Source organism: Ascidia mentula, chromosome 3, assembly GCF_947561715.1.
Source record: "Ascidia mentula chromosome 3, kaAscMent1.1, whole genome shotgun sequence".
Classification (NCBI taxonomy): domain Eukaryota; kingdom Metazoa; phylum Chordata; class Ascidiacea; order Phlebobranchia; family Ascidiidae; genus Ascidia; species Ascidia mentula.
This window is the reverse complement of record NC_138568.1, coordinates 11,227,728-11,245,980: the sequence shown is the minus strand read 5'-3', so window position 1 is coordinate 11,245,980 and position 18,253 is coordinate 11,227,728. Positions and strand designations below refer to the sequence as shown.

General features: G+C 36.6%; 3 protein-coding genes across 4 annotated transcripts; all 3 read right to left on the bottom strand.

The window, feature by feature from the left end:
* Window positions 1-1,072: 1,072 nt before the first annotated feature.
* On the bottom strand, window positions 1,073-6,607 carry LOC145894480 (allene oxide synthase-lipoxygenase protein-like). 2 transcript variants are annotated; one of them, XM_082983088.1, is made up of 15 exons: window positions 6,420-6,607; window positions 5,966-6,158; window positions 5,656-5,742; window positions 5,471-5,602; window positions 5,068-5,328; window positions 4,862-4,943; window positions 4,552-4,708; window positions 2,996-3,250; window positions 2,653-2,845; window positions 2,447-2,527; window positions 2,271-2,389; window positions 2,053-2,172; window positions 1,853-1,987; window positions 1,436-1,534; window positions 1,073-1,372 (listed from the first exon to the last, which is right to left on the bottom strand). In XM_082983088.1, the coding sequence occupies exons 1-15, from the start codon at window positions 6,459-6,461 to the stop codon at window positions 1,193-1,195; spliced, it is 2,136 nt and encodes a 711-aa protein (XP_082839214.1). In that variant the 5' UTR covers window positions 6,462-6,607; the 3' UTR covers window positions 1,073-1,192. The 2 variants fall into 2 exon arrangements, with proteins under 2 accessions (XP_082839214.1, XP_082839215.1); XM_082983089.1 differs by lacking the exon at window positions 5,656-5,742.
* Window positions 6,608-7,877: 1,270 nt separating this feature from the next.
* On the bottom strand, window positions 7,878-12,883 carry LOC145894762 (allene oxide synthase-lipoxygenase protein-like). The gene is made up of 14 exons (XM_082983409.1): window positions 12,751-12,883; window positions 12,254-12,446; window positions 11,890-12,021; window positions 11,234-11,494; window positions 11,037-11,118; window positions 10,711-10,867; window positions 9,886-10,140; window positions 9,547-9,739; window positions 9,330-9,410; window positions 9,154-9,272; window positions 8,938-9,057; window positions 8,738-8,872; window positions 8,279-8,377; window positions 7,878-8,215 (listed from the first exon to the last, which is right to left on the bottom strand). The coding sequence occupies exons 1-14, from the start codon at window positions 12,790-12,792 to the stop codon at window positions 8,036-8,038; spliced, it is 2,049 nt and encodes a 682-aa protein (XP_082839535.1). The 5' UTR covers window positions 12,793-12,883; the 3' UTR covers window positions 7,878-8,035.
* Window positions 12,884-13,577: 694 nt separating this feature from the next.
* Window positions 13,578-17,224, bottom strand: LOC145895047 (allene oxide synthase-lipoxygenase protein-like). Its single transcript, XM_082983793.1, has 14 exons — window positions 17,141-17,224; window positions 16,883-17,066; window positions 16,684-16,815; window positions 16,348-16,605; window positions 16,153-16,234; window positions 15,897-16,053; window positions 15,580-15,831; window positions 15,306-15,498; window positions 15,110-15,190; window positions 14,930-15,048; window positions 14,759-14,878; window positions 14,372-14,506; window positions 14,196-14,294; window positions 13,578-13,953 (listed from the first exon to the last, which is right to left on the bottom strand). Exons 1-14 carry the CDS (start codon window positions 17,177-17,179, stop codon window positions 13,774-13,776), a joined length of 2,031 nt encoding a protein of 676 aa, XP_082839919.1. The 5' UTR covers window positions 17,180-17,224; the 3' UTR covers window positions 13,578-13,773.
* Between the last annotated feature and the right edge of the window lie 1,029 nt (window positions 17,225-18,253).

Below are 18,253 nucleotides of genomic sequence, written 5' to 3'. Positions count from 1 at the left end.
TTTACAAACGCTGGACTTTGAGAATGATTTTAAAGCTGGAGCAACATGAGATTATAAAAACAATAGTGGGAAACCAGTTGGACCGCCGTAGACTGCTGTCCACATTGCATGCAATGTATTGGATTCTTTTACATTATTTATTGTTTTGTCTCCGAATCCATCGAAAACGGCATGCTTTCTTTCAATTAGATTCAGTGCCGTTCGCACATGTAAGTTTCCAACATACATTACAGGCAGATTTAAATTCGTATGATGTGATCCATCAATTGTATGCAGTGAAATTTATGATACATGACGTTAGTAAATTTGATTGTAAATGAATCTTAAAAAAAGAACACTCATTACACTTGTTAGGTTTGTCGCATTGAGGAAGCCAATTTTATTTCCATTGAATATCGTATTCATGTTGGTAAGTTCTGGATCCGCAAACACTTACGTCATGATATATTTTGAAGAATCAGGTATAGCGTTGAAATAATTTCGAACCTAGACGAATGCGAGAAAAAAATGCATGGGGATTTTGAATACATGTTCCAATAGCAATCCCGTTTGAAATGTTAAGCTTAGAAGCTAAAATCTACCCCGTGCTTAATTTTCAATATCTACAAATTTTATTAATTGCATTATTGTAAATTTTAATAATTTCCTAATTGCCATTAATTAATTGCTTTGCTTTTAATTAGTAAATTTTGTTAATTTACCAATTGCTATTAATTGCTTCAGTAGCGTATGTACGAATGTATTGTGTTCATGAAAAATTATCGGTTCACCTTGCAAGAATCTACAACACGGTTGTTTACGTTATTTAGGCAACTGTTGCGCGAGACAATGAACACCTCTCGACCCCAGGTTGGACACAATTATGCTAGAGTGACGATAGCACAGTGCCATCTACGCAAATTCTGCCGTTCCACTCATCAATAATTTTTATTACTGCATATTATTATTGGTTTATTGATTCGGCAAAGAATATTTTAACATTAGAAATTCCATGTTAACTTTCCTAATTTTGAGTTTGAAACAATATTTAGCGTTACCGAACACCCAACTACTTACATACACCTCTTCACGGTAATAGTTTTATTCAATATTTATGTACATTTGTATTTTCAATGTGCACAACAATTTCTACTGTGATATATGTTATATGCTACAGATAGCGACAGTATACAATTATCATTGTTAACATTACCTAAATATTAATATCGACTGGGATTTTGTGAGGAAGTAGATACCAGTATGGATACTTCAGACATTGGTTGCGGTCTTGAAACTTTTCACCGAGTTTGTTCAGTTTGACCCTGAATTGATTTTGAATTTGTTGGACTTCCTTTTCCACAAACAGATGCTCCACAAAATCACCCAAGAACACCTGGAGGGATATGGAATTTATTGAAATAATCATTCTTTGCAAAGCTGACATTTTTATCTTTACCTCGTCTTCGGCATAGATTGATAGAGCGTATGCAAAAGAAACAAGAATGGAACCCAACTGTGGACCTGGTAGTGAGCTCAAAATTCTCTGCAAACTTCCCTTCAAAAATATGACGAGGCAAGTATTATAAATTCCTTTGAAGGCGATTGGAACTCATCACCGTACACCAGGAAGTGTGTCAAAACATCTTACACACTGTCTAATGCTGTGCTACATCTTCTTAAAGTATTTGTAAAGTATAAGCACTTTTTTACACGAACAAAAGATGGCGAACAGAGACATATCTTCCACATTGAATTAATCATTGCAAAGAAATAGAAGTGTTGCGAATTTATGCCGTTTTATACAAATAGCGTGATATTTTGCACAGTTACCGACAACATGCTATGTTAAAGTAGGGACTCCCCAGTTATTTACCTCTCCTTTCTTGTGCGGGGGCAACAGGAGACTTCCAGGTGCGTTGGGAACAAACTGGTAAGTTTCCATCTGTCCAAAGTTGACTGCAGCATGCTGCGCCGAGCTTGAAAAGATGATGATGGTGCAAATGCGTATCTACGTGGCAAAGACTTTTGTTAGATCTTAAATTGAATAAAAATTTAAATTATGGATAATTCTACCAGGTCATCGATGATCTCTATTTTTTCGGGCATTCCTCTTGCATTTCCATCCTGCCAACCAAACCCCTCATTTGCCAAATCCAATGACCAGCCATGAAGTTCGAAATCAGCTTTTACATCCTTATTGAACAAAATTAAATTAAATAAACCGTGCAGAAAAAAATGTAATCAGAAAATCTAAATTGTTTCTCACAGACAAGTTTTAATCGTGTTCTTACCTCGTTGCATTTATAAAAATACCCAACAACGTTTTTTACATAGCATAAAACTGCATGCCAAATATCCAATGCGTCGTCACGGTAATGATAGTTGGGCAGGAGGTTTGGGTCTTCCACACCTTAACAATCATTTTGTTATTTTCTACTCACTAAACTCAGGCAATTTTGACACATACCTCGTGACCTTATGTTTTTCGGAACTTCGGTATCAGACAGATCAAAGTTTTTGTAGAAGTATCTTATGGTTCCAAGTGCAGCTTGGTGGTAAAAAATGGTTTAAACTTGTGAATTTACGTTATTAGAACTGATGAAAAGTATAAATTAAAGCTACCAATATTCAATACCAAAACAACAGTATGACTTAAATCTGATGTAGTCTTACTTAGTGAAATAGCTTGATTTGCCAATGCCCCAGGGGGAATTAGAGCTTTTCTTGCCGTCTCATTAATTGCAATCACCGAAACGAGATGAGGCTTCAAAAGTTTGTAGATCGGATGACAGTGAGGCAGAGACCGAAAAGTAGCAACAGAAAAAGTCTCCGAAATTCCGTGGGTAAGAAAGAAATGATACATCCACTGAAACACATTGTTTCTCGAATATAATAGGTTTGTTTTATTGGTAGAAAACTGTTTTCATTACACGTAACGCACCGTTATTTGGGTGTTTTGTATTATATTTATCCGATTCGGGTTCAACAGACAACAATCACACATAAGGGGTCTTACCTCATGAACATCACTTTGAGTCGTTCTAAAGTACATTTTTGCAAGCAGCCAATCGTATTCAGCATCTTTCGGTGTGAAAAGATATTCAGCATCACCAGGAACAAGCTGAATTGCAATTGGCATGAATTTGCCATCTGTGGTTGAATGGAAGAGACCGATGCAGTTCGCAGCTTGGAAGTAATGGTTTGTCATTGGAACTGGATTCCTTTCAATTTCCGAAACAAAGCTGTAGTCAGCAATATAAACCTTTCCAGCCTGCAATCAAGACGCACCACGTACAGTTGTCATAACACCTGTAGGGGGGACTCAGTTGCCCCCCTTTTTTTTGTTACAATTTTTTTACTTTTGCACCAGACCATTACATTTTTACACGATTTTGGAAAGTTGCGATCTGTTGATGCATGTAAAATCTATTTGAAAACAGAGCCAACCAACATTCACATGAGAATAGGTTGACGCAAAATGCTATTTGGTGCAGTATTAGGCCAATTTGACAAATAAACATTGGTTATTATTTGCGAAACACCTTGGAAAATGGTTTGCCGATGTCTGTTTAGTTTCGGTGCAAAAACCTCAACAAATTGATATCAGTCTTCCCAACGATGTGGCCCCGGGAGTTTGCAAAGACGAATTGTGCTATCAGATGAAATAAAACTGTTCAATGTTTCTATCTGTGACCTTATTTGTGGCGACCGCTAAATACTTTCCTTTTCTGATGCAGGCCATGGTGAATCCTCACCGAGATGTACAGAACGCTGACCCGGACCATTTTCTATTTTACCACTTTTCTGTGGAACTGTGCGTTGTTTTTTGCTTCTTTGTTCTGTGCCGGTATTGAGGTTCAAGAAAGTCAAAGTCTATTTCTGCCTGATGCTTTGGCAATCCATATTGCATGCCCTCTAACAGCACATTATAAACTGTACGAGGAACTTCTGATGACTTTCATGAATAGTTATTTTTTCAATTTGAATGGAAGCAGACATGCTGAGAAAAAAGGACATCTCTATTCTTTTTACGCGCGCTACACTAAGCAACACAATCACTGTAATTTATGTTTGACACTACTGAAATTTATGCTGCCGAAGATATAGAAACAGTTTTTCACAAAAATTAAACATGCTCGTGCAAATAACTTGTTTCAATTACTGCATCTACAATTTATTATAGGAATAATAGGACTAACATTTGATGTTGTTTAGCAAGTTTAGTGTTGGTGTAGTGGTTTATGTGACGTAATAATGAGGATGCACCAACCAAGGCTTTCCCTAACTATGTGCTGTAAGAATATAATACAAATACTTGACATGGTTTTCGTTATTTGTGCAATATTATATTTTTGCACGATCTAGAAAAGTTAAAGTAAATCTTTATAAAACACTTTACTTACAGCCTTATAATAATGATAAAAACATTTGGGGGTAAGAACTATTAAATGCCAAGAATGACATTATATTATAACATACAGAATGCAGACTTTTCAAATCACATCTTAGTTTGTGGTTATAACCGATGTTCTGTTTTTTTTCAGTTTCCCAAATTTTTTTTTCTAAACTTACAACAATTTCCGAGGAAAGGGTTTTTCCCGTTCCAAGTAATCCTTCAACATGTTTTTCGGTAACATTGCAATATTGAGGAATTTCATTACATCGTTTAAAAGCAAGTGGTGAAATTCCTGTTAAGACCTGACGACCAAATTCAGCATCTTCCTTCCATCTTTAAGATACAACCATGACCGCAAAGTTAAAATTTTAGACTAATAAATTGTATATAACAGGATTAAAGTTAAAACATTCTTACAAAATGAAATGTTCTTTACCTGAAGAAAAGAAAATAAACAACACAGAATAAAAATATGTTTTAGCTTACTCATTAAAAAACGCTGGGTCACCATATGGTGTGTTGGTGTAAACAAGTTTGTAATCGTCCAACTGCTTGATCTGATTTTGAGCTAAATAGGAACACTCCAAAGTAAATCACTATTCTTTTGAAGCTTTTCATTAGAAGGATTAGAAAAATGATGAACAAAACGATTTTATAAGATCGGGAAAACATTCGCACCTAAAAAAACTTACTTTTGAACATAGCCAACCCAGCACTGATGCCAGCTGATAAGCTTGCCGAGTCCTTGTCGCGATCCAACTGACCAAGATTCTTTCTGTAAATACGGGGAAGCCCCTGGGTTTTGTTGACATGCAGAAACCGAGTGATTCCCCATCCAATATCGGATTCCGACGAAGCTTTCGGATTCCATTGCAAAATCTTGCGATTAGTTTCGATTTCCGTCGCTCTCAATTTACTCACGTGTTCATTTGTAACTTTTTGCGGTAGTTGAGCTAAAAAGAAGAAGCACATCTAACAATTTCACCGTGCATTTTTTCTTTACTAAGGAAACTTTACCCAGTAAGTAGTAATTAACAAAGTTACTGCTACAATTGCCTTTATACAGAGATGTGGAGTTTTGAATGTTCAACCCACCTTCTCCCAGTGTAATGGAGACCTCACCATTCTCAACCCATTTGTAAACAGGGAACTCGTACTTTCTCTCTTCATGTTCAACCACCACGTGATCAACCATCCAATTTTTGTCTTTCTTCGAACCACGCAAACCTAATGTGCAGCGTATACGTTAATTTACTTGCCGTCACTTTTAAATCGCTTACATGCTGTGTTTTTGTTGTTGTCAACCTTTTCGCTCAAAAAATATATAAAAACAACCTTAACGGCCCGGTAATTTTGTGAAATCCCAACTAAAATGTAATAAAAACAACAAATTAGCAAAAGAGAAAGCAAAACATGGGGATATAATATATATTGCGAGACGTTCAAAAATCAACTCTGACTGATAGTTAAGAAACGCATATATGTTCACTACATCACATCATTCGTCACATATTTTGCAATACTATTGCTGGGCAAGGCGAGATTTTACACTATTAACCCTCAATAGATAACATTCGTGTTTATTATTACGGAATGTGAGAATGACTGGTTTTCCAATTGGTTCATCACTGTGACAAACTGTGTATTTTCGTTTCGCTCCTGCTTCGAAATCATCTTCAAAGAAATAGTCAAGTGTTTTCCAATCAGTTGAGTTTCCATTTTCACCCGTAATTTTCACCTGAACGGTTTCGTCAGTGCCGGTCAATACGTGGCGCGCATTCGTCTGTGGAGAGCGCACATTATAATTGGCGAACGACCCATAATGGACTTAGTGCTGAATGAACGGATCAGCAAAAGAATGTTAATGGTGCGGCAATCTATTCAATTTTTTGTTGCAGACAAATTGTGTTATTTTAAGTACGTTACAATTTTATTTCCAAAAGCGTTTTTGTTTTTTATGAACAAACATAAATTATTTCCAAAGTTGGAGTTTGTTTAATTCACTTTCTACACAATTGACAATGATATTATTTGCCGAACGTACCTGGATAATCAATTCAAACTTTTCACTGTTTCCTGAAAACATATCTGATTTCTTTTCACAACGCTGAAGTGAATGAACACGTAATAAAAAAATATCGCTTACAATCCAATACCTGCACAATTGCTTTAAAACTTCCAAATATTTCTACTCGAACTAAACGTCAGCCTTAAAAGTGACTATGTGGGGTACGTTCCGTATCACTGAATTTCTGAACACAGTTGTTTTCCGTGCCCCTCGCCGTTTTGCTTCGTTGAAGATTTAAATTACACTTTTAGCTTTACTAAGTGAAGAAAATATCCAATACGATTGTCATTTGATGGGTTTCTGGATAGATCTTCATGAAACAAAAAATGTATGAAAAAAGATTTTTGTAGTCTAATCTAATGGATTAATCTTGATTTTATTGATTTTACAAATTCATTTATTTTCGGCATATTTTGCAAGGACAGGAATGCCATTGAGCGAACCGTGTCGTCGGCAAACAGTTAATTGTGAAAAAAAGCGTTTACATATGATCAACAACAGGAAAAGTGGTTTCAAAGGCGTTTTCAAAAATTAGTAAACGATTCAAAAAGATCAATAGGTTTACAGTCTTCGCAGCCCATGCATTGCATCAGCCTATAGCTGGATCAGCCTTTTTCACGAAAAGTCGAAGCAAGGTCTGAAAAGTAATCTCCCGGTGAGGTTTAACTCACAACCCACGGCTTACCAACGCTCTACCGACCAAGCTATACGGGAGCTTCAGGGGAGAATTGAAAACGTTCAGAGTTGTCCGATCTAAATCGCCATGAATTCATTTCTTCATGAAGTAAAGGTATCGGTTGCATGTCTATACGATGTTAGTCGTTCCTGCGTTAATTTTTTTTCTATGACTACAGGAAAATTGAGCGTGGATGAACCTAAGAATGCGAAATGGAGATAATCAAGTACGTCATAAAGTGAAAAAGGGATAAAAGATCACAACCGACTTATCCGTGTGGTAAAATGCTACGCGCGCCACCTGGAAGAACTTAAGATCTACTGGTCAAGTGTGACGACTGGTATTACGCATGATGTTGCTCGGCAATGGTCTGCTGACCATACGCCGTTACTGTAGCGTGTATATGACGTAACGATGGTTTGGGGTCATCGATGATAACACTTGTTGCAGTGCATTTTTTCGACAATTTTTCAGATATCCTACCAACCACACAGTGTCAGGCCTTAAACTATAACTTTATGGATAAAATCAGAAACAGATTATCTCCGATCGTACTAAATTTTAATTTGTTTTAAATTGTGATAATTTCTCTTAATTATGGTTTAAAGTTGTTAAAAGTGTTTAATCTGAGTAATTATTTTTAATGATCGTGTAGAAATAAAAATATTAACTTTTTTCGTAAAATTTCAGATTAAGGCAGTCCAGGTAGAATCAATAAATAAGGCACAACCATTATAACGCACATCTCCACACCACAATAATCTGTTTTATTTGAGATACATTTCCATGATTATGTTTGCAATGTACATAAACACTGTGCACTATATATTTTCATTTTGATTACAAAACACTTTCCACCTTGATATATGTTATGCTACAGATAGCCGCACTAAGTAATTATCATTGTTAACATTATCTAAATATTAATATCAACCGGGATTTTGTGAGGAAGTAGATACCAGTATGGATATTTCAGACATTGGTTGCGGTCTTGAAACTTTTGACCGAGTTCGTTCAGTTCGACCCTGAATTGATTTTGAATTTGTTGGAGTTCCTTTTCCACAAACAGATGCTCCACAAAATCACCCAAGAACACCTGGAGGGAGATGGAATTTATTCAAATAATCATTCTTTGCAAAGCTGACATTTTTATCTTTACCTCGTCTTCGGCATAGATTGATAGAGCGTATGCAAAAGTAACAAGAATGGAACCCAACTGTGGACCTGGTAGTGAGCTCAAAATCCTCTGCAAACTTCCCTTCAAAAATATGACGATGCAAGTATTATAAATGGTTTTAAAGGCAATTAGAACTCATCACCGTACACCACGTAGTGTGTCAAAATATCTTATACTATCTAATGCTGTGCCACACCTTCTTAAAGTATTTGCCACTATATTAACAGCACCTTTTTACACGGACAAAAGATGGCGAACAGAGACATATCTTCCACATTGAATTACCAGAACAGTTACAACGAATCGAATTGGAAATCATTGCAAAGAAATAGAAGTATTGCGAATTTATGCCGTTTCATACAAATAGCGTGATGCCGTTTGATGTTTTGCACAGTTACCGTCAACATGCTATGTTAAAGTAGGGTCTCCCCAGTTATTTACCTCTCCTTTCTTGTGCGGGGGCAACAGGAGACTTCCAGGTGCGTTGGGAACAAACTGGTAAGTTTCCATCTGTCCAAAGTTGACTGCAGCATGCTGTGCCGAGCTTGAAAAGATGATGATGGTGCAAATGCGTATCTAGGTGGTGTAAACTTTGGTTAGAATTTAAATTAAATAAAAACCTAAATTATGGATAATTCTACCAGGTCATCGATGCTCTCTATTTTTTCGGGCATTCCTCTTGTATTTCCATCCTGCCAACCAAACCCCTCATTTGCCAAATCCAATGACCAGCCATGAAGTTCGAAATCAGCTTTTACATCCTTATTGAACAAAATTAAATTAAATAAACCGTGCAGAAAAAATGTACTCAGAAAAACAAAGTTGTTCTGACAGAAAAGTTTTAATCGTGTTCTTACCTCGTTGCATTTATAAAAATACCCAACAACGTTTTTTACATAGCATAAAACTGCATGCCAAATATCCAATGCGTCGTCACGGTAATAATAGTTGGGCAGGAGGTTTGGGTCTTCCACACCTTAACAAACATTTTATTATTTTCTACTCACTAAACTCAGGCAATTTTGACACATACCTCGTGACCTTATGTTTTTCGGAACTTCGGTATCAGACAGATCAAAGTTTTTGTAGAAGTACTTTATGGTTCCAAGTGCAGCTTGGTGGTAAAAAATGGTTTAAACTAACAATGGCCAGTTTCAGTGCCAAATGTAAAATGTGTTCAAACTTGTGAATTTAGCTACCAATATTCAATACCAAAACAACACTATGACTTAAATCTGATGTAGTCTTACATAGTGAAATAGCTTGATTTGCCAATGACCCAGGGGGAATCAGATTTTTTCTTGCCGTCTCATTAATTGCAATCACCGAAACAAGATGAGGCTTCAAAAGTTTGTAGATCGGATGACAGTGAGGCAGAGACCGAAAAGTAGCAACAGAAAAAGTCTCCGAAATTCCGTGGGTAAGAAAGAAATGATACATCCACTGAAACACATTGTTTCTCGAATGTAATAGGTTTGTTTTATTGGTAGAAAACTGTTTTCTTACACGTATCGTTATTTGGGTGTTTTGTATTATATTTATCCGATTCGGGTTAAACAGGCAACAATCACACGTATAAGGGGTCTTACCTCATGAACATCACTTTGAGTCGTTCTAAAGTACATTTTTGCAAGCAGCCAATCGTATTCAGCATCTTTCGGTGTGAAAAGATATTCAGCATCACCAGGAACAAGTTGAATTGCAATTGGCATAAATTTGCCATCTGTGGTTGAATGGAAGAGACCGATGCAGTTCGCAGCTTGGAAGTAATGGTTTGTCATTGGAACTGGATTCCTTTCAATTTCCGAAACAAAGCTGTAGTCAGCAATATAAACCTTTCCAACCTGTAATGTTATACGAGTTGAGTCGAATTCAACCGCGCAGCATCAAATAATTGGAAAAAAACTCATGTAGTTACAAAACAGTATGTTCGGTTTTGCATATATAAGGTTTGACGTGAAAAAGATGTTAGGATTAATAATGAACATGTAAACATTTGATTGCCTGGTTGCTGTTTACTTGCCTAGAAAAGTAGTCACCACTTTTAACAAATTAGCCTAAACAATACACAATAATCGCACATATTTGCGCTTGGGAAGTCATGAAAAGCAGCAAGTTTCCGCCGTTTGTTTTGAAAACAATTTCTAATGGCGATCGGCACGACCGGCAATTACGAATATAACGTGTACCGAGTTGTTGTTGTTGTGCCGAGAAATTACGTCAACTATTACGGCGTTAGCCCTTCTCCAGTACATACAAATAACTGATCGCGGTTATCTTGAAGAAAATACATTGCATATAATACTACAGGAATTAGCCTGTGCTGCTCGACGGATAGATTTTTACGAATCAGTATTTCACAAAAAAAAATTATTTCGTGTATTTAACTTTTACCTAAAATATTCTAAACTTACAGCCATTTCCGAGGAAAGGGTTTTTCCCGTTCCAAGTAATCCTTCAACATGTTTTTCGGTAACATTGCAATATTGAGGAATTTCATTACATCGTTTAAAAGCAAGTGGTGAAATTCCTGTGAAAACCTGACGACCAAATTCAGCATCTTCCTTCCATCTTTAAGGTACAAAATGTCGTTGATCCAGACTCCAATAAATTTAATATCATCACAGATATGTTTAATGTCACAAGATTTAAATTTTATCCCTTCGTTAGTCAAATATTTAAAGAAAGAGGAAAATGTTTTCGCGATGCAACAGAATTTGTTGATTCTGAGTAAACTTACTCGTCAAAGAAAGGTGGATCACCATAAGGTGTGTTGGTGTAAAGAAGCCTGTAGTCTTTCATCTGCTTAATTTGATCCGCAGCTAAAATGTAACACATGTAAATAACCCTGATGACGACTTTTGATTTGTGGAATTACAATTTTTTTAAATAAAATACATGTTTATTTATATGTACATTTCTAATTGAGAAACTCACTTTTAAACATAGCCAACCCAGCACTGATGCCAGCTGACAAGCTTGCCGAGTCCTTGTCGCGATCCAACTGACCAAGATTCTTCCTGTACATGCGGGGAAGCCCCTGACTTTTGCTGACATGCAGAAACCGAGTGATTCCCCATCCAATATCGGATTCCGACGAAGCTTTCGGATTCCATTGCAAAATCTTGCGATTAGTTTCGATTTCCCTCGCTCTCAATTTACGCACGTGTTCATTTGTAACTTTTTGCGGCAGTTGAGCTAAAAAACAACAACGTACGTAATACCATATGTTGATGTTTGCGATGTTTCTTCTCCCATTTTTTTTTAAATGCACTTTGCTGCTATAATCTGTCTTGTGTGTAAATTCACCAACATTGGTGTAACTTATTTACAGTCACTACCCGCCAAACAACGATTAACGATCCTGAAGCCAAATCGTAGCCATGAGAAACTTAGAAACAGTTATCATATCTGGAGTCTGGAGGAGCATCACGCAACAAATGCGTAATACTTAAATTGTGTTACACCAACGACTGTTATGATATTTGTACACCACACTGTTTACAAATTTCCTTTTTGTTTTGTGACTACTAGTTGTTATTTTGACGTGCTAACTATTAACATAGAACATAAAGTTATGTCTTTAAACTCACCTTCTCCCAGTGTAATGGAGACCTCACCATTCTCAACCCATTTGTAAACAGGGAACTCGTACTTTCTCTCTTCATGTTCAACCACCACGTGATCAACCATCCAATTTTTGTCTTTCTTCGAACCACGCAAACCTAATGTACAGCGTATACATTAATTTATCCAGCAACAGACCCACTAAATGCAATAGATTTACAGCCGTGGTTTAAGTTTTGAACCAAGTTTAATTGCATTACATACAGAAATTTAGTTTCAAATTACTTAGTTTAAAATAGCTTCTCAAGGCAAAATATCCACAAATCAAGATTTTGAACTATAAACCCGACTGCAAGATAAGCAACATGAAACATTAACAATAATCATTACGGAATGTGAGAATGACTGGTTTCCCAATTGGGTCATCACTGTGACAAATTGTGTATTTTCGTTTCGCTCCTGCTTCGAAATCATCTTCAAAGAAATAGTCAAGTGTTTTCCATTCAGTTGAGTTTCCATTTTCACCCGTAATTTTCACTTGGACGGTTTCGTCAGTGCCGGTTAATACGTGGCGCGCATTGGTCTGTAAAAAGCGCGCATTATAATTGGTGAGCGGCACATCGTTGTCCAGCTGAAGTATTGGCCGTAGGCTATAACGGACTTGTATGCATTTGCAAAATAAAGTGAATGGTGCGACAAACAATTCATCTGCTGTATTTATTGTTATTTTACAGAAAATAGGTTTAAATTTAGGTGCGATAATGGTTTACTATTTTTTGGTAAAAAAATAATGTCCAAGGTAATAACCACAATTTTTAGTAACGTTTAAGCTTGTTTCGTTAACTTTGTATACATCTAACATCAACATTATGAGGAAAATCTCTTACCTGGATTGTTAATTCGTACTTTTCACTGTTTCTTGAAAACATAACTGATTTCTTGCACAAAGAGCAGAATGATTTACAATGAAGCAAATGATAACAGGATTTACTCTCCACTTAACTCAACGACTGGTGTGTTGTACAAATGTCGCACGCACGACGTCCGGTTCGTGCTTTACACAATTCATGAATCACTGCCCGGAGCAAAAGAGAGATGTTTGTTTACATATGCACAGGGTGGTCATACCGTGTTTATTTCTAAGCTTTTTGGGTTTTTTTTCGTGTCTCATGTAAACGTGCTTATTTTGTTGTCAAATGCGATTATTTGATATACTTTACGCTAAAAGACGTTTCAGGCTAAGCAGTTTTATCGCCATTCCTCCAAATATCATCAACCCGACAAAATGGCACATTTCGTTACCAACGATACTTCATCATTAATCTCCCTAAAAAAATGGTCAATATGTGTGATGCACGCTTTGGCTTTACGTCATGTGAGAGTTGTTGCTGTGATCTTTGTTGTGTGTGAATGGCTGCAAGTTCCGGCTCTCACGCTAGCTTGTTGTACCCACTTTGCCCTGGCCACACCGAGATTTCTGCGAAGAGTGAATTTTCACCTTTTCCATTTGTGTGCTTTCTGTTATTATTACATGGGTTTATATTCATTGGGGAAAGCGAATGGTGTATGTTGAAGATAACTCAAGGACGACACACCAACCTCTAAATTTCAAATTCACAAAATATAGGCTCCAGATTCTTCCTTGATATAAAGGCAATAATACTGGCCTGAGACAATGTGAATGACATTTTATTTTTAAATTGGCCATGCTGTAACAAGTTAAACAATTTTGATTGTGCACTTTCAATGAAAACAACACCATAGCCTTATATAGTTATACAGTATAGTAAGGGAAAAAAGTCCATATACAAAGTGCATTTTCGTTTGTACAATTCGATACATTGTGGTCTCAGTTAGGTCTGCGTATATAGAGCGCGTATATTTCTTTGAACTGATTACTTCTTGGAATATTAGATATTAATGTCTGCTGGGATTTTTTCTGGCAACAAATACCAGTATGGATATTTGATTGAATTGTTTCGTGCATTGAACTTTCGACTGAGTTGGATTAGAGCAGCCTTGAAGTCTTTCTGGATTTGTATTATTTCCGTTTCAATAAAAACTTTTTCCGAGAAGTCACCGAGAAATGTCTAAAATTGAACAAAAAATTACTTCAGGGAATACTCCAACATCAAAATAAAAAACAATACACTGCCCTTAAAGTTCTAATAATATTTATTTATGTTATGTTGTTGCTTATTTGATAAAAATATGTAGCCGTGGCAGAGTTAATGATAGACCGATATATATCTAACATGTTCTGAGTTCGACTGTGTCACAAAATCTAACCGACAAAAATACACAAAATATATCGCAGGGAATAACCACTGACCTCATCTTTTGGGTATATTGAAAGTGCGTACGTGATTGCAATCGCGACAGAGCCAATTATCGATCCAGGCAAGGAGTCGATGATCCGCTTCTCGCTTCCCTTCAACACATGACACGAGTGAGCATAAAGGAAGTGTCTTGTATTGAAATTAATTGAGATGAAAATAATTAACGAACCTCGCCTTTTTTATGAGAAGGAAGTCTCATACACGTTGGTGCGTTGGGCACGAATTGATGTGTCTCCATTTGGCCAAAGTTCACCGCAGCGTGTTGAGCGGTGCTTACAAATATAATAATTGTGCAAATTCGAACCTGTAATTTATCACCGTGTGAGGGATTTTATATTTATCACAACCTATTTTGCATCTTCTTCCTAATGTAGTTTATTTATGATACTTTTAGTGTTAAGGTCTAATGTAAGCTTACAAGAAAACATATGCAGCTTATAACTATGCAGTAGGTCGTAAAATGGCTGGGATAGTGAATCATTTTCTTCCAATTAAACGTTGTTTTATAATTTACTTTTTCTTTGGTAATAATCAGAGCACAAGGGTGTTTTCTCACCAATTCGTCTCTTGTGTTTATCTTATCAGGCATTCCTCTTGTGTTTCCATCTTGCCAACCAAAACCATCGTGGGCTAGTTCATACGACCAACCTTGCAGTTCAAAATCATCTTGTATGTCCTATTATCAGTTTTCTTTTAAATTTCGTGAAATTCTGTATGCGGGTATTACCTTATCACTTTTGTAGAAATAGTCGATTACGTTTGTAACGTATGACTTGACTGCACCCCATACTTCCAAGCTGTCATCGCGATAATGGTAATTGGGCAACAGTTTGGCGTCGTCCACGCCTAAAGCATAAAAAAACAATTATGCAGATAACCAAGTAAATGTGAACAAAGCCTGATTTACCGCGAACTTCCAAATTGTGCGGCACATCCATTTGCGACAGATCGAACGATTTAAAGCAATATCGAGTGGTCTCCAAAGCACCTGAGAATTTGAAGTATGTTTTTAATATTTTTTTTACAGATTGCTTTTGTGTCGGCAATAGAAAAATGATTTCCTTTTATTTAAATTCGCGATTTGACAAATTATTTTTGCTTACTTAGAGCAATAGCTTGATTAGCCAGTGATCCAGGCGGCAGCAAAGCCTCTCGAGCTGACTTATTAATGGCGATCACTGAAGTAAGGTGTGGTTTCAGAAGTTTAAATACTGGATGACAGTGCGGAAAACATCGAAATGTCGCCACAGAGAAAGTTTCCGATAAGCCATGGGTATGAAGGAAGTGAAACAACCACTAATTCGAAAAACAGTTATAAACTTACGTTTTTATTAAATACATATTGCATTGGGATGCAAATTATATATTGTTAGATACCTGATGAACGCTGGCGGAAGTTACTCGAAAATATAATTTCGCAAGAAGCCAATCGTATGGCTCGTCTGTGGGTGTAAACACAGATTCAGCATCGCCAGGAATCAATTGAATTGCTATCGGAACAAATTCGCCTAAAGTGGCGTAAAAAAGTCCAATGCAACTTGAGCAATCGAAAGTTCTGGCTTTAAGAGGAATTCTGTTTTTCTTAATGTTGGCAACGAAGCTGTAATTCGCTATGTACAGTTTTCCTTCCTGAAAAATAAGTGCAACAAATAAAAGAAATGACTTTTTTTTTTATATGTGACACTATTACAAACCTGCATTTCTGAATGCAAGGTTTTTCCCGACTCAAGCAAATTATCTACATGATTTTGATTAATGTTACAATCTTTGGGCAATTCTTTACATCGTTCGAAGGCGAGTGGTGATATTCCAGTGAGCACTTGTCTACCAAATTCCTCATCTCTTTTCCAGCTAGTCAAGGCATGGGAATTAATAAAACGAATTGGGATTTATTTCATAATGTAATGTGCGGTACGTTTAGAATGTATTCCATTATCAATCAAGACTTACTCTTCTATAAAAGGAGGGTCTTTGAAATCTGCTCCTTTGTAAAGTTCTTTGTAGTCATCCAAGTTGTTGATAACTCCACCACCTTCAAACAAAGCACAAATTGAAAACACATATGGTCCCAAATAACTACATTTATTGCCGCATGGATTGATCAAACATGTGGCACATGTGCAAAAAGGAAACTTTTGGTCTTACTTTTAAACAAACTCATCCCGACTGACAATGCTCCCTCCAGAGTTCCACTTTCAAAATTTTTTTTTTGACCTCTTGTTTTTGAATAAACAAGTGGAAGGTCTTTTCCCTTTGGTGTGTGGAGATATCGATTTATACCCCATCCTATATTTGTTGGATGAGCCGGTTTTTCATTCCACAATAGCTTTGATTTATTTTGACGAATTTCCTCCGCTCTTTGAACTTTGACGTATTCATGTTTGATGCTCTGGGGCAGCTGGGCTGAAATTAGTGAACGTCAGTGTTATTTAAGCATATTGCAGCGATAATATTAAACATCAGAAAACTTTATCAACTTGCCCTTTCCGTGTGCAACCCAAACCACGTCGTTTTCCACCCATCGATACACGGGAAAGTAGTGCTTTTCCCCTCTGTATTTGACAGTCACCCGCTTTAGCATCCAATTTTTTCTACTGCTGATTCCAACCAAACCTATTAATTTGTTTTAAAGGAAACATCGTATAAAAAAATGTAAATAAGCCTCAGTTTAAAAACTCACGAAAGGCAAGATTGCTCGGAGCTCCAACAGCATGCTCAAGCGAATACTCTCTCTTCGATCCTGGTTCGAAATCGTTTTCCAATAAATAGTTTAGCTTCGTCCATTTCGTTTCGTGTCCGTTTTCTCCTGTAATTTTAACTTCTACTCTGGAATTGGTGCCGCTATCATGGTAGCGTTCGTTGGTCTGCAAAAACGTGAACAACAACAATCGATTGTTTTAAGTTAAGAACAAAAAACACTCATTGTGATGTCGCATACCCAGATCTTCAAAATGTACTTCTCCATGCTTTTATCCATAATAAAGATTTATCCTTATAGCAACCACGCCTTATCTATAACCCCATGCCCACCATAGATTATAAACACCCACAACAGGCGATATGTTTTTGCAAATTGCTTCCGACAGCACTGAGTAATTAATCTTGCATACAAAAAAGAAGACATCCTCTACTTTTTTTTCGAAGCTTGACGCAATGTATTATTATCGAGCTGGAACTTTTTGTTATCAAGTCATGTAGCAGATTCAATAAAAGTAAAATATCAGTCGTAATTTAGTACATTCAATCTCCTATCATAAAAAATACTCCCCAAATTTGTAATTGTATCATCATCAGACATTTTCTCACTCAACTGCACATTGGAAAAACACTAACCAATATCTGCTAATACGTGTCCTATTCTTTTTGGAATAACTTTGTCTACCAATCAAAGCAGTTTGTACAATTGTTAATTTACTTTTTTGCATTTATTTATCACACCAATAAACAGCACATCGCCTTAAAAGGAGATATTGATACTGTAACAGAAATCAGTGCTTGTATTTCGTAATGTTTCGTGTGCAGCATTGCACAAGTTTTGCCAAATCCCATAATGCGATCCATATGATAAACCCATCGAATGTTCTCGGGTAAAGCGAGTCATTCAATATCCTGTTTACCATGTTCTCACAGGACATAAACTCTTGTATTACACTAACCATTTCAATGCGTCCCAGATAATACAAGAAGGATCAACTCCTTCCGCTAGTGAGCACCAGAACGTGTGAACCAGTGACTCCCAGATAACAGAAATGAATACAATTATTCGGGAAGATATCCTAGTTCTGGGTGCTTTATAGGACGGGGCAGAAGCAGGTTTAATAATCGAAGAGGCTCAATTCGCCCTCAGGCCATCGAGACACTGTTAAATATCTCTGAGACTCTTAGGGTTATTTACAATACATTCATGTTCGTTCAATTTAAACTTCAGCAACGGATTGGATAAACCGTCGATCCACAGAAAACCATACTGTTGCTCGTATGTAAAACACTTGAATTATTGTATAATTTGCCATTGTGAAATTCCACAACGTCCTAACATTTACGTTGCACA